At 47.5% G+C, this 15,316-nt stretch overlaps 1 protein-coding gene across 4 annotated transcripts in view; it reads right to left on the reverse strand.

Moving 5' to 3' along the window:
- Nucleotides 1–3,176: 3,176 nt before the first annotated feature.
- LOC108928231 (monocarboxylate transporter 1-like) overlaps nt 3,177–15,316 on the reverse strand; it is a 45,086-nt gene continuing 32,946 nt past the window's right edge. For 3 of the 4 annotated variants that reach the window (XM_018742077.2, XM_018742078.2, XM_029249196.1), the window contains exons 2-5: nt 11,659–11,915; nt 7,047–7,190; nt 6,054–6,866; nt 3,177–5,678 (exon numbers count right to left, since the gene is read on the reverse strand). In XM_018742077.2, coding sequence (XP_018597593.1) covers nt 5,428–5,678; nt 6,054–6,866; nt 7,047–7,190; nt 11,659–11,875 — 1,425 coding nt within the window. In that variant the 5' untranslated portion in view covers nt 11,876–11,915 and the 3' untranslated portion in view covers nt 3,177–5,427. Of the gene's footprint in view, nt 5,679–6,053; nt 6,867–7,046; nt 7,191–11,658; nt 11,916–12,195; nt 12,219–15,316 lie in introns of those variants that run through there. The other variant, XM_018742079.2, reaches the window with a different exon arrangement.

Raw genomic sequence — 15,316 nt, forward strand, 5'->3', positions numbered from 1 at the left:
GCAATGAAACTGTTGCAGTGATGAGAGTATAATGTACGATGACACTATGAAACCAAACATCAGACCTACACGTCCTACACTGGTGCCCAACGAGAACAGAAAGTTAAGCAAATGGCAACTAGCCTGCTAGCTTAGCAACAGTATTTTTTCCGTGCTCGGGGGATCAGCATCCTGAGTAAGAAGCAATCTGAGGCTGATGTTTTGAGAATGAGCTGCCAACCCTTCTTGTAACTAAATAAATGAAAACTCATTAATGGAAAGCTGTGATGTAGGCTGTTTTTTTCTCGAAGCATAAGCATTCAATTATCAAGCATATTTTACCTACATTTGATTGATTCTGCCAACATTAACACACTAGAGGTGAGGCGATATACCTCACCTCTAGTGAGTGGCCCAGCCCTTCATGTTTTTTCTGTATGTGGCCCTCAGTGAAAAAAGTTTGGACACCCCTGATCTAGAGGAAACCCACATAGACACGGGGAGAACATGCAAACTCCACACACACTGAGCAGGAATCGAACCAATATCCTCTAGCACCACCCAGGCGCTGTGAGACGCCAACGCTACTTGCTGTGCCACCGTGCTGTCAGAAAATGTTTCCCTGTATGGGACCACATATGGCACTGTAACAACATCCCTTTGGAACAAGGCCCTGATCGCTGTGTTATTTCTACGAAAACTGGGTGAGACACAGATTTGCTCCACAGCAGAGGAGCGCGGATCCATGTGTGGGGTGGCAGGCATTAAAAAAGGTTGTTGGTTTTTAACAGCATGATGACACTTGAAGGTATTGCATCCATAACTATGGCGAATTCCTTTGGAGTAACAGATATCTAATATTTACTCAGGAATTCATCATAGCGCATTAAGTGCTCACTAGAATTGAAGAGCTGTTCCACCAATAAAATGTCGTTTCGAACCTAGTTCTCAGGAAACATAGACTTGCGTTTATGCGGAATATCCCTGTTGTTCCAGATTGACATATTTATATGGAGAGAAGTTGTGTTTATAAGCCAGTGACCAGGCCAAGAGCACCTGTTTATGGAAATGTGACAATTTTATGGGGATTTTACTAACACTGTATCATGTGGAACTGAGGACTTGGGGACAGCTGGACCCAAGTTCAGGATCGTTTTTTAGGAACTGTGGGGTCAGGCGAAGAGCCAGTCGATAGGCGGTCAGAGTGGCAGCAAGGATCCATGGACATAGTCAGGAAATGAGGGGAATGGTCAGAAGCCAGGGAACAAAGATCTGGGACTAGGGATCAAGGAGATCGGGCCATGAGCCCAGAGGGGACAGTTGTCTCAGTGAGATTCTATTAGTACAAAGACCCTAAAGATGCTCTTTTAAAGCCGAATACTCTAATTGTCATCAGGTGCCTGATCGCCGTCAGGTGCTGCCGATTGCAGTGCGAGTGTGGACATGGATGTGACACACTGCCATTAGAAATCGCAGGCCACCTATCTTAGAGAAGATATGATGAGGGATGAGATTCCAAATAGAAGATGGAGTATTAAAGAATTGCTTTGGCCACTTTACATTAAACGTGTTATTCAGTGTTGCAAAGTCAAGAAAATTCATATCCCCACATGTGAATGTGTTCATTATTACATATTTTTTAACACAATGTGTCCTGTTCTTCCATATAACATTGAAAAGCACCTTGTCAATTGGTTTGCCCAGGGTGGTGAAACATGGTGACGTCATGCGAGGGGACAGAACAGATTTGCGACACGGATCCTTTCGTTGCATCCCTCAGCGAGCTGTCAGTGGAAGGACCACTGATGTCCTCAACACACCGATTGCTCACACAACGGCCTTGCTTCGCCTTACCATCATTCCGTGTGAAAATGTTGTGGGTTCCGGACGAAAGATGGTACCTAATTAAAAATTAACCTGAAGATAGTTTCTTGAGGTGTAACAATTACATCACCAACACATCTGTCACACTAAATCATTGAATTATATCAGTATCTGCATTTTTAAAAGCTGGTAAATGTTTCAGCCATCAGTGTCACCACTGGACTCTAACTCCTGACCATCAGGAGACGCACCTTTTTATTCGAGTAAAGCAGCACAGTGGCACAGCAGGTAACACTGGTGCCTCACTTCTCCTGGGCTGCATATCGCTGGGCAATTTTTCAGGGTAAATACCTTCCATCAAAGGTACTAGAGCAGGTGGGATTCAAACCCAGGTCATTCTGGGCTGCATATTTGGTTGTGGGTTCAAATCCAACTTGGTGTGTGCAGCTTGTGTGGCCTCCTTTACCACAGATACCTCATGAGTGGTTTTCAGTCAGCATCATTCCACTTTGTGTGTTAGAGAAACTGTGGATATGGTTTAAATCAGTTGTATTTAAATGTATACAGCTTCTTGTCCAAAATGAATATTGAAGCTGCTCTTAAGCTGTAATGTATTTGCTGCAATTGGTTGAGACTGTCCATGTGACTAATACAGCGGCTGGTTTTTGTCATATAAGCATATGGCTGAGCTCTGTAAACTGTAGTACAGTGGAGGAAGTAAACACCTGGTTAGAGAAATAAAATAACCACGTGACAGGGCAAAAATGCTGTTACACTAAGAAAAATGGTATTTGTTTCTGTAAAATGTTGCAGTATTTTCTTCATTGTGTGTGACCCATCATTATGTAAGGGCTGAGTGTGTTTCAAATGTGTAAAATACAAGTATTCATATTTTGCAGAAAAATATTGCAAAGTACATCACCACATTAAACAGCTACAGTCAACATTTTGTCTCACACACACACACACACACACACACACACACACACACACAGGCTGAAGTTGCTAGACCCAAGCGGGGTCATGGCGAGCTGGAGCCTAACCCAGCAACACAGGGCGTAAGGCTGGAGGGGAAGGGGACACACAGACCCAGGATGGGATGCCAGTCCATCACAAGGCACCCCAAGCAGGACTCAAACTCCAGACCTGCCAGAGAGCAGGATCCGGCCAAGCCCGCTGCACCACCGCGCCCCCTTACATTTTATCTCTTGGAAGCTTATTTGAAGGCACAGCTGATGAGATTTGTGCTGTATTTTCACACCAGTGTTCACTGTGCACAAGATGGGAGTGCTTGTGTTGGCCAGCTGAATACAGACTTCCCTGGAGATCTGCTTGGAAAAGGAACAGCTATAAAAACCACCACTACCAAGGGCTTGGCTTTTGGAAAAGAATTTATTAATTCTCTGTGGTATAGAGCAGAAAAGATGAGGCACATCAATAAGTCACTCATTTCTTGTACATAAAACTATTGTCAGAGTCCACGTCAGTCACTACTTTTACAGTTTAAAGCTTTTGAAATGTTATGTTGCCCAAATGTCTCTCCCTTTGTGATTAAAGCCCGAGAAGAAAAAAGACATCAAAATATCAATGTGCAACACTGTCTACTGGCAGCCTGTTAAAACTCCTTGCCTACCTGATGCTTTATTCAAAGCAACTTCAGATTTTATCTGTTCATAAAAGTATTTTATTGTATCAGTTCAGGTTGAGTACCTTTCTCACGGGCTCGAGAGTGAGTAAAGCGGGAGTCAAACCAGCAACCTTCAGGTGAGAAGTCTGTGTGGTTAACACAGGAAACCATGTGCACTAAAGGTGTGACAGAAACAGACATCAGTAGTCAATGCCCCATAATGTCAGGGTTGGGGACCGAAGCTCTGCTAGCACCCACACAACTGGGCTCAATTCACCCCACCCCCACCAGGTCCATTGACAGTGTTAGTGTTTGAAGTAAAACAATTTGGAAATAGTTTTGTATAATTTGTGGAAATAAGTCTAAAAAGGAGCAAACAGCACCTTGAAGCCTTACCTTTACAGTTTACAGGTATACAGTATAATATACTTTGTTTTCGGCTCAATATTTATTCCTCGTATATCCAAGGATTGCACATGTACACACGACATTGCCTGAGCAAAGATTCGAGTTATTAGTAGCACATGCAAATTTGGTCAAAGATGTGACTTCTAATGAAAAGTCACATATGGGCACCGTCCTTCAAGTGAGCATTAACGAACTCGCTTCAACAACAGCACTTGTAAGTGGGCAATGAGCAAAAGTGTTTTTTTTTTTTTTTTTTTTTTTTAAAAGACATTTTTAAACACATTATGCACTGGATATGGTGGGCTCAACTTGAGCGGGGACACTTCCATGGGGTCTCCGTTACATGTCCTACTGGTTTGGCTCTAGCGCTTCATCCACATATTCTTACCACGTATTGAAGTGAAATGACCAGTTGTCATCATACCACAGGCTGTGTTAAACTAGCCAGTTCTGCATTTACTGCAGTACAGCTCAGAACCAAGAAGCTTTTTATTTTTAAAAGGTGAACTCAGGAATGGAGTCCTGCACACTACTGTACACTACAGTGCGAGCTCCATCAAGGCACTTTGGAGCCAGTGGCTTTGCTGCTCTGCATCGGGTTCGAGTAACAGAGACAGAACGAGTGCAAGGATGACGATTACAACACAGCAGCTAATTGTACAAACTGTGTATACTTGTCAGCAAGCTTGGCACGAAAACAAGAGGCCCCAAAACAAGGTAGGTTGCTAACAGGAGGGAGAATAGGAGTGCACATTCCCACCAGAACTTTCTACAAACACTAACACGTGAGAACGTCCTCCTGTATCCCCACAATTTCAACAGAATTCTAATCAAACCTCAACTTTAAAGATACTAAAATCTAAAATAAAATTTAAAAAAACCCTCAAATAATACCAGGAAATTAATATAAGAAAGATCTGAAGAGGTGGGGAGGAGCACGATAGAAAAAAGTAATTAAAATGTGTGAGATAAATGCAACAGGATTAACTGCCCTGTGCAGCCCTGGATTGTGTGTCAAACGTGGCTGTACTGTGTAGCGCAGTTACAGTAGCCCTCGGAGTGAGTTCACATGACGCGAACAAGTTGCTTGGTGACTATTATGTTTTACCATAGACATCTTCGAGCAGGAGTGCATCTGTAGCAGGGGGCTGCTGTTGGCGTGTCTAGCAAAAGGCAACTGTGCCCCACCCTTCCTGCAGGGGGCACTGCTCACTCACCATTTTGAGGCAGGTGGCTGAAGTGGAGGTAGCCTACTCAGGTGTCAAGCACCCACAGGCCTCTGGGTGCAAGAAAAGAGCCCTTCAGAGAAAGACCCTCCTCAGAAGAGCCAAAACCAGTTTGCTGTGGGGAAAGGCTCCTCCTGGCTGATATGACAAACGTCGTTACCACGTTGACCCAGTGAGCCATCGGCTGGGTGGCACAAAGGGCCGTGTCCAATGCTGGTGAGAGGAAAAGGGCACTTTCGCAAAACTGGCTTCTTGTTGAACTCGGGTACGACTGTCCGTAGAGAGTAGTGGTTGAGCTGAGGCCCGAGCTGCCAGGGGACTCTGGAAGACTACGAGGCCTGCTAGGGGGAGGATGGCATGTCCTCACACTGTCTCCTCCGCCACCTTGTCCAGGTCGGCTGCTCGCAGGGGTGTTGTCACGTCTCCGTCGCCATCCTGCTTGCCGTCTTTGGTGCCCTCTGCTTGGTCGTACTTGGCCTCCGCGTGCTGCTCACGCTCCAGCAAGCGGTAGTTGATGCTCATGCCCACAAAGAGGAAGATGCTGGCGATCATGAGGACGATGCCGCACGCATAGTACGTGTACTTGTAGTCATGGTAGATGTCATTGAGCTTGCCTGTTTGGGGCACAAGGACACCAGTGTGAGCGCTCTTTCTGCAACACGCTAACGTGGGGCACTGCAGCGCTTTCATTCTCACATTATGTCATTCACACTTCAGTGTTACAGTCTTCCACTGCTTCTCCTTGAGGAGGAGACGCCTTCTTAAAAAGCCCTTCATAAGCTCTATATTCATAACTCAGTTATTTCCAATGGAATTTTTTTCTGCAATAAATAAAGCCAAAATATTAACATAAGGCAACGCAAGGTAATTTCCCCTATCCCAGACTCATGTGGATATGCAGTGTGTGAGGATGACCTCACATACAGAAAACACTACCCAGGCAAGGTTGCCCTTGCATCTGAGCAACACTTCACTCTCACAGCACTCACCCAACAGGGGGGGCCCCAGTAGCACAGGGGCGCACTCGACGATGGTGACGAGGCCCACGGCGCTGGAGAAGCGCTGCGTTCCCACCAGGTCCATGAGTGTCTCGAAGAGCACAGAGCTGAGCCATCCAAAGGCGAAGCCGAAGAAGATGGCATAGATGACGAAGCCTGTGTAGTCGGCCGAAATGGGCGCCAGCACATGGCACACGCCGTTGTACAGGATGGAGGCGGCGAAGAAGAACTGCACGCGCGGCCGCACCAACGCTGTGTTGGCCACGAGGCCCATTGACGGCCTCGCCACCATGTCCACAAAGGCAAGCACAGAGAGCAGGAAGGCCGCCTTCTCCTTGGAGATCTGCTTGCTCTTGGCGTAGTTGCTGAGGAAGACGAGGGGTGCAAAGAGGCCGAAGAACATGATCACGTTGCCCAGCAAGTAGAGCAGGAAGCCACGGTGCGCGAACAGCGTTAGGTCAATGAACGAGTTGATGCGCTGCAAGAGCCTCCTGGGCCCTGCCGGCTCGCTGCTACCCCCGGCCATCGCCTTGGCTGAGTCGCCAGCTGCCCTGGGCACTGCCGGGGGCCCGATGGGTCGCATAAGTGAGCCTGCCACGCAGCAGTTGAGCAGAAGCCCCCCGAGGATGAGGAAGCTGCCACGCCAGCCAAACTGGTCAAAGAGCCAGCTGTTGAGGGGCGCCAGCGTGGACAGGAAAACGGGACTGCCTGCCATGGCGATGCCATTGGCAATGGGGCGCCGCTTGTAGAAGTACTTGCCAATCATGGTGAGCGCAGGGTTCAGATTGAAGGCCAGCCCCAGACCTGCATAGAGTTCGCAGATCAACGCCGGCACATGAGCTAGTCACAGGAAAGGTCCTCGTTTACATGCACAGTGACAATGAACCAGCAACGATGCTTGTACCATTTAAACCGTTAAAGGCCGAAGCAAAGTTCAGAGCACTGACAAACTCGTCAAGTGCACATGGTTTAAAGAACACGCACCGCCAATGACGCCCACGCAGAAGTAGAGGCCCTCAACCGTGTTGCAGAAGGAGGCGGCCACTAGGCCACAGCCAGCCAGACAGCCCCCGATGATCATGATGGGACGGCTGCCATACTTGTTTACCAGGATGCTGCTGATTGGGCCTGAAGAAAGGGAGAGGTGCCAGCATTAGTAGTAGGGGAGAGAACACACACACACACAGTTAAGATCAACAGTTTCTGGTGACACATGAGCAATCAAAAGGAACTTTATGATTCTCAGGAACAAGAGTCAGTTTCGTTTTCCTTCAATGTCAACATGTACCATCTAGAAAGCTGTAAATATGTATTATTCTAGTACTTTGACATAAGTTGTGATGTTACCAAAAAGACACACACACACACAAAAAAATGCAGTATTCAGCCAGTCACCCCAAGGCATTCACTGTGGTTAAGGTTTTGCAATAACTTGCACAACACACACGTCATCCGCATGCACTTGGAATGGTCACTAGGTGGCACCCCAACTTCGGCAGCAGCAGCCTGCTCATGCCGCACCACTCTGCACCTGGAGACGGTCAGAACCGCACTAGAACTCCTGCCATCTTGTGCCTTCACCAGTACTGGCACGTGACTCCAGGGTCACAGGGCTGCTGCTGCTGCCATTGACTCAGCTCATTCTACTGGACAGTCAGGCCATGAACTTTGATAATGAGGACAGGAAGTGGGCTTCAAATGCAGGGTTCCCAAGACCAGGACCGACACGGCCAGCTTTAGAGTGGTGGGGAAAATGCGTCACACTCTTGAAAAAGTTAAGTTCCTTTAGCATGGCCAACTGTGCCAGTATACCTCCTGCTCAGTACTGCAGAAGACCCACTGTTGGGTACACATAATACATGCGAGTCCATTGAAGGACGCATGCCAGCCGGCTCAGACACTTCATCTTCGGAAACACACCTAGATCACAGAGAAAGATTGCAGGCTGACTGCACTCAGGTCTCATTTCTACACGTACACCTCTGGGTCACTACAGAGGACACTCTTCACCCAGCCAGGTTGCCCCCTAGCGCACAAGGCAGCATTCCTTTTGGGAAAGGTCTTCCACGTCATGTCAACATGCTCCACATGTGAACACTTGACAGAAAGAAGGGCTGGAGCAGCACACTACTCAGGCACACCTGTCAAAATGCTCGTGATCTGGGCAAGATGGGCAGAGCCTCTGCTAGCTTGTTTGACCATTACTGTGGTTTCAGCTCCAGTAAATTTAAACTCCCACATAGAAGTCGGGCACGCTGGGTTTATGAGGTATCGACATAAAACAAGAAACAATGGCACGGCTAATGGGCCAGCAGGTGGCATAGTGCTTAAGTGACAATATCCAAATGTATGAACGTGTATAAATCAGCGTAAAGTCAACCAAGTCACCATGGACAAAGAAGTCAGCTGATTTGACAGTTAATTCAAAGTTAAAGCAAATACCCAATCTGTTGAGAACATGCAGAAGCTGTCTAGCTGGAACACCTGTCCTCAAGATCCATGAGGTGTGGCTGAATATTTGAACAAAGCAGCTTCTCAATGTCATAGCCAGCCTGCAGGAGGCACTCCAGAGCACCTGTGTGACAATTTCCACGCAGTAAGGCATCAACACTGTACCACAAAAGCACAGGACAGGGTTAATTTGTTCTGCAAAGTCAGTGAGACAAAGTCATTGAGTTCCTGGATGGGGAGTGGGGTGACACCTGAAATTTAAATGACAATTTTCATTCCTTTTATTTTGGAAGCTACCACGACAATGCCAACATATATTTAACAAAATTATTTCTAGCTTGTCTTAATGTTCATGTTAACATCCTTCATTACTAACAACTCCTTGTCCAGTGGAGGACTGTGGAAGTCTGGGATCTACCCAGGAAACAGGGTATGGCACAGGGACACTGATAACCTGGCTTATGCATGCTGGGATGTAAAGAAGTAAAGTTCACACAAGATCACTGCCTGCACATTTTATTCTGCAAAGTAAACACTGTTTCATGTCCACTCTTGCTCTAAGTACCCTTGAGAGCAGGGAAAATCGTGACAGACCCCTCTCACCCGGAGCACTGCTTTTTCTAACTTCTCCCATCCAGCAGGCGTTACAGATCACTGTGCGCTAAAGCAACCAGATACAAAAAGTTTCTTTTCCTACACTTTTAAGTCCATGAATAGCTGATTGCTGTTTGCCTGTGCAAAAACTCTCTCCCTCTTAATTATTCCCTCCCACATTATTTTCCCTGGTTTATTCTCCAGCACTGTCAATGCATCTTTGCAGATCTTGTATGTATGTATATTGTGTGGGTTTTTTTTTTTTTTTTTTTTTGCCCTTCTCTACTCTACACAATGAGCCATTGGGAACCAAAGCCAAATTCCTTGTATGTGTGTACATACTTGGCTAAATAAACTGGATTTTGATTCTGAGTAAGACAATCATCAACCCCCCACGCAGATTAATTTCACTTCCTTACTCAAGGAAATGCTGCAGTACCATGCGGGTGCGAGGCTCTACGTGTTGCTGCGATTATTAGGAGAGATACCACAGCATGCCACTTACATTGAGCCTCTGACTGCGAGTGTGTGCATACCTCCCTGGAGCCAGCCACCATAGCAACAGTAAACAGAGTTGAAAAACCTTCATTCATAAGGGTGCATTACTGACACACGAGAAAAGATGTGCGTCAATATTTAACCAACCTGGACGCAGCCATGCACTTTAGAGATAACTGGCTGATTACGCTCGACTGCTGCTTGCACCTGGGCCAAGTCGGGCAGCGACACAGCCAGAAGAAACAAGAGGAGCAGAGTAACCCGGCTCTGCGCACCATGCAGGCTTGTGAAAGCGGTGTGAGCGCGTGACTTGGAACGCCATGACATATGCACAATGGGGTCACCATAGAGGACACTGTGCCCCCCCGAGCTGCCATAATGTGCGCAACACCTTGCAACCAGTCGGTCCCATGAAGGTGTGTCTTATGGACGTTGACTGGGATGCCGCTCGGCTCTCCTGTTGGCTGTGTGATGCCGCTCAAGGAGAACCTACAGAGACGAGAGCCAGACAAAGTGAATCACCTGTCTGGACAAGATGCCAAATAAGCGTGTCTAAACAGGACCTCCTCACACAGGCCGAACAACAAGAAAGCTCCCTGCTGACTTGGCACCATTTTGCAACACTCTGCATCGATCGCTAACACTTTAAGAACTGATGTCCTGCTCCCAAGAACGACACTGTCAAGGTTTCAGCCAGATTTCCCCCAAACTTCAGCCCTGCTACTTTGCAGAGTGCAATCCCGTTTAGCTTTTTAACCTTTAACGTTTCAATGAAACTAAAGCCAAGCGCATGTACTTTGACATCACCTTAGCTTGTTCAGCCTACTGCAGTAGATGTCCTCCTGTTGACAGGTCTTCAGCGCTGTAAGAAGAACTGTCAGGGACTCTCACACTTGGCGTCTAAAACAAAGGGGTTTCATCCCTCAGCGGTGTCAAGCCAGCCATCTTCTGGTCAAATCTAGGTGTTTTAACCACTACATGACGCTGGAAGTGGTGTCCACTAGCATGATGTTGGACTCTTAACATTCAAATTTCAATTAGCAACGCTACGCAGAGCCTCTAACAGCATAGGATTTGTGCCCTTTAGAGTGACACAAAGTGACCTTAACATTACAGGTCTTCATGTCTTAAAGACCCGTGAGGCAAAATTGCCAGGATGTTCAAGGTGCACCCAGTGCTTCCAGGACAGAATCTGGACCTCCAACAATCCTGCACTAAACAAGCAAGGACAGCAAGCCAGAGAGTGAGCGAGCGAAGCCGGCTAAGTGAGGAATGACTGCATTAGGACTGTTTATTTAGAAAACACACACACACACACACACACACACACACACACACACACAGAAATTAAAAAGGGAATCATGGCCAACTCTGAGCATGAAGTGATTCATTCTTTTGTGTTTCATAACTTCCAAGCCTGTGACTCACCGTGGAGCCGTACCCGACTCCTGGAAATGGACACCAATGGCGCGGGCACTCAAGGAGGGAAGGAGAAATGAAAACCCAGAGCAGAGCACAGTATAGAACAGGCTCTCAAGAGGCCCGGAGTGCAGGAATAACCGCAGGTACCACTGCTGATTTTCAGACATGCAGGGTGCGCTAGGCGGATTTTCCATTCACAAGCAGTCTATAAGTGGAGCCGCACACCGCGTGCCTCCAGAACAGGAACTGGAAGAAAACCTGACCGTCTTTTCTAACCACAAGGCCGACTGTCCATGCTTGGCAACATCATTCAACGCTCTACAACGGGCAGTAAATCTGCACTCTGCCCAAACCGCAGATCAGCTTCCCCAGCCATGGTTGTTTCCAGGTTGTGTGTCTGCATATTTGCGCGCGTGTTGCAAGCCCAAGAAGTCAGCTAGACCGCAGTACCTAGGACTATGCTGTTGGACACACACGAGTGCACACCCACACTCCACACGTCAAGGGAGAGAGCTCTGCATCGGCACGACGACAGCTCTTCTGGGAGCGCGTGGGTTTTAGTTCAAACATAACGAGAAGTTTATAGGACCACCTACATACGTCTGGCACTCCAAATGGGTGTTGTACTTACCGCCACCATACATGACAGCCAGCATGATAGAGGAGATCCAGGAGACCTGGCTGCTGGTTGCATTGAAGATCACCTCAATCTCCTTGAAGAAGACTGTGATGGACTTCGGGAAGGCATAGGAGAAGCCGATGGAAATGAAGGCGCCAACTACCACAACCCAGCCCCAGCCTCCTTCAGGGGGAGTGTAGCCCACCGGTCCTCCAACAGCAGCTGGCATGGTTGTTCTGGCTCGGTCCAACTGGGCTGCTATTCACCACCTTGTGGGGGTGAGAGAGACAGCAGGGTTACAGGAATGTAACTGGTGACATGTGTCAACGTCTCACCTGGCAACCAGGGCTGCAATGCACCCGAAGCTTAGTTCGCAGACAACACCACACTCATTGGCCTCATCCAGGATGGTGACGAGTCTGCTTACAGACAGGAGGTCCAAGAGCTGGCTGTCTGGTGCAGTCATAACAACCTGGAGCTGAACACGCTCAAAACAATGGAGATGACTGTGGACTTCAGGAGAAACACCTCAGCATTATCCTCACTCACCATCATGAACAGTAGTGTGGCAACAGTGGAGTCATTCAGGTTCCTGGGCACCACCATCTCACAGGACCTGAAGTGGGAGCCCCACATAGACTCCATTGTAAAGAAGGCCCAGCAGAGGTTGTACTTCCTTCGCCAGCTGAGGAAGTTCAACCTGCCACAGGAGCTACTGATGCAATTCTACTCCGCAGTCATCCAGTCTGTCCTCTGCACCTCTATTACTATCTGGTTCGGCTCAGCCACGAAATCAGACACCAGAAGATTACAGCAGATAGTTCGGACTGCTGGAAGAATCATCGGCACATCCCCCCCCCCAGCTCTCCAAGAAATGTACTCGTCCAGAGTCAGTAAAAGGGCTAGCAAAATCATTCTAGACTCCTCGCATCCAGGCCACTTCCTCTTTGAACCTTGGCCATCTGGCCGGCGCTACAGAGCACTGAGCACCAGGACAGCCAGGCACAAGAAAAGTTTCTTTCCTCAGGCCATCTACCTCATGTATGGCTAAATCCCCCTAGAGAGTAAACCAGTGGAATACACGATGCTATTTACAACTATTTATCACATCAGATATCTTAATCACACTCCCTTGCATTTGTATAGAACATACCTGTACATACATACAATGTCTAGTGACTTTTTTTATATTGGGTACTTTATATTTTTATATAATTTTTATCCTTCATTCACATACTCTATCTTCTCATGTCTTGTCACTGTCATTCTGTCTGTGCTGTGGAAGTCTGTCACCAAGTCAAATTCCTTGTATGTGTGAACATACTTGGCAATAAAGCTCGTTCTGATTCTGATGCTTAGCGTTCCAGCTTCCCAAATCTGAATAGCACATCATTTAATATTTCCAGGTACAAACAAGCCCTTTAAGGTAAGCCCACCTGCAGCACACAGAGGAATGGGGGGGGGGGGGGGGGGGGGGGTGTCACAAGAAAATTCCAAAACGCAGCACAAAAGGTTCAATTTATGTGTTCTGGAAACATGTCATGTGGTTCAGGCTTAAGGCCTTTTAAGCCATTTCCTCCCTAGTGAAAATAATGGTGAATGCTAGAGCTGAGTTTTTCCCCACCCCCCACACACACACACCTTATACACATGAATGATGGGACTTACCGCACACCAAATACCTTCCATACATCAACCACCACATTGCTGCATGTGTATGAGGAATTGATAAAAGTTAATGGTACGGTACTTTTAGCATTACCTTCCATCTCAACACCATCACAATCATATGCAATTTGCTGTCTCTCATTCAACGCTTGCTCTATGCATACTGCAGTCACAACGCTATTGCACCTACCTACCTTCATAAAGAAAATTACTCTTACATGTTTTGAATCACTACCACAAGTTGCACTAATAGCAGAACGCCTGCCAGCCATGTTCACACAATGCTGAAACCGTACCATTAAAAGTACTACATGGGAGACGACTCGACCATGGCTGGGACCACAGAATCAGTACACCAGCATGTCTGACGCAGCAACAACAGTGCCTTCCAGCAGCCAACAGCGTAACTCATTTGCATTGACTTGCACCGCATACTTTAAACAACTATATACATGAGGGTGTAAAGCATTATTTTATAGTTATCTATCAAGAACCTTAACACTTGGAGCCACACACTAGTTAGAGCCTGCAGTCCACCTTCTACGGAGAAGTGTTTGAAGACATAGCTGGATGTCCCTATGATACTATGTTCATGATGGTGCCGCGGACGGCCGCCTCGGTGTGGAGCTCCACAGTTGTTTTACTGTTTTTGTTAGTTTGCCCTGTCTTTAGTTATACTCTGACAATCAGTTTTACCAGGGAAGAACTGCTGAACATTCGGCAGTACACACCACCCGACATTTTACCGGTTTTCGACTATTCTGACGTTTTGCTGGACATTGTAGTCGGAGGTGCAGCGGCGCTACTCAAGCGCTCCAAGACGCGCAAGCGTGGAAAGCGAGCCGGCGCGCTTGTCAAGCTCCGAAAGCGCGGCTTTAGAACAGCGCTGCCTAGTATCCATCTGGCGAACCTCCGCTCCTTACCCAACAAAATGGACGAACTTTTCCTCCTGTCCCAAAGAAACAAGGACTTTTTCAACTCTGCTGCTCTGTGCTTCACGGAAACCTGGCCGAATGAAGCCATCCCGGACAGCGCGCTACATCTGCCGGGCTTCCAGCTGTTCAGAGCGGATCGCGACGCGGAATCAGCGGGGAAATCACGTGGCGGTAGGACATGCTTCTACATCAACGAAAGGTGGTGTACAGATGTAACAGCGTTGAAGAAGATGTGCTGTCCCGACCTAGAAGCGCTCTTCATCAACTGCAAGCCTTTCTACTCGCCGTGGGAGTTTTCCTCGTTCATCCTCGTAAGTATTTACATTCCACCGCAAGCGTGCGTGAACGCAGCGCTGCAACAGCTGGGCGACCAGATCACAGACACAGAGCAACAACACCCGGACTCTGTTATAATCATTCTCGGGGACTTTAATAAAGCAAATCTCTCCCGTGAACTGCCAAAATACAGACAGCATATTACATGTCCCACCAGAGACAGTAATATTTTGGACCACTGCTACACCACAGTAAAGGATGCATATCACTCTGTCCCCCGGGCAGCTTTGGGGCTCTCTGATCACTACCTGGTTCATCTTATACTAACCTACAGGCAGAAACTGAAATCAGCTAAACCTGTAATAAGGACTGTTAAAAGATGGACTGGGGAAGCAGAGCAGGACTTACAAGCCTGCTTCGAGTGCACTGATTGGAGTGTTTTTGAGGCTGCTGCTAGCGATCTACATGAGCTCACAGACTCTGTAACATCATGCCAGTTTCTGCGAGGATATGTGCATCCCTACCAGGACTCGTTTAACATACAACAATGACAAACCGTGGTTCACTGCAAAACTCAAGACAGCTTCGTCAGGCCAAAGAAGACGCCTACAAGAACGGGGACGGAATCTTGTATAAACAAGCCAAAAACACACTGGCAAAAGAGATCAGAGTGGCTAAGAGAAACTACTCTGAAAAGCTGAAGAAAGTTTTCAGCCAACGATCCTGCGTCAGTGTGGAAAGGCATGAAAGACATCACAAATTACAAGACACCACCCCCCCAGCACCGTGTC

Source organism: Scleropages formosus, chromosome 25 (assembly GCF_900964775.1).
Source record: "Scleropages formosus chromosome 25, fSclFor1.1, whole genome shotgun sequence".
NCBI lineage: Eukaryota > Metazoa > Chordata > Actinopteri > Osteoglossiformes > Osteoglossidae > Scleropages > Scleropages formosus.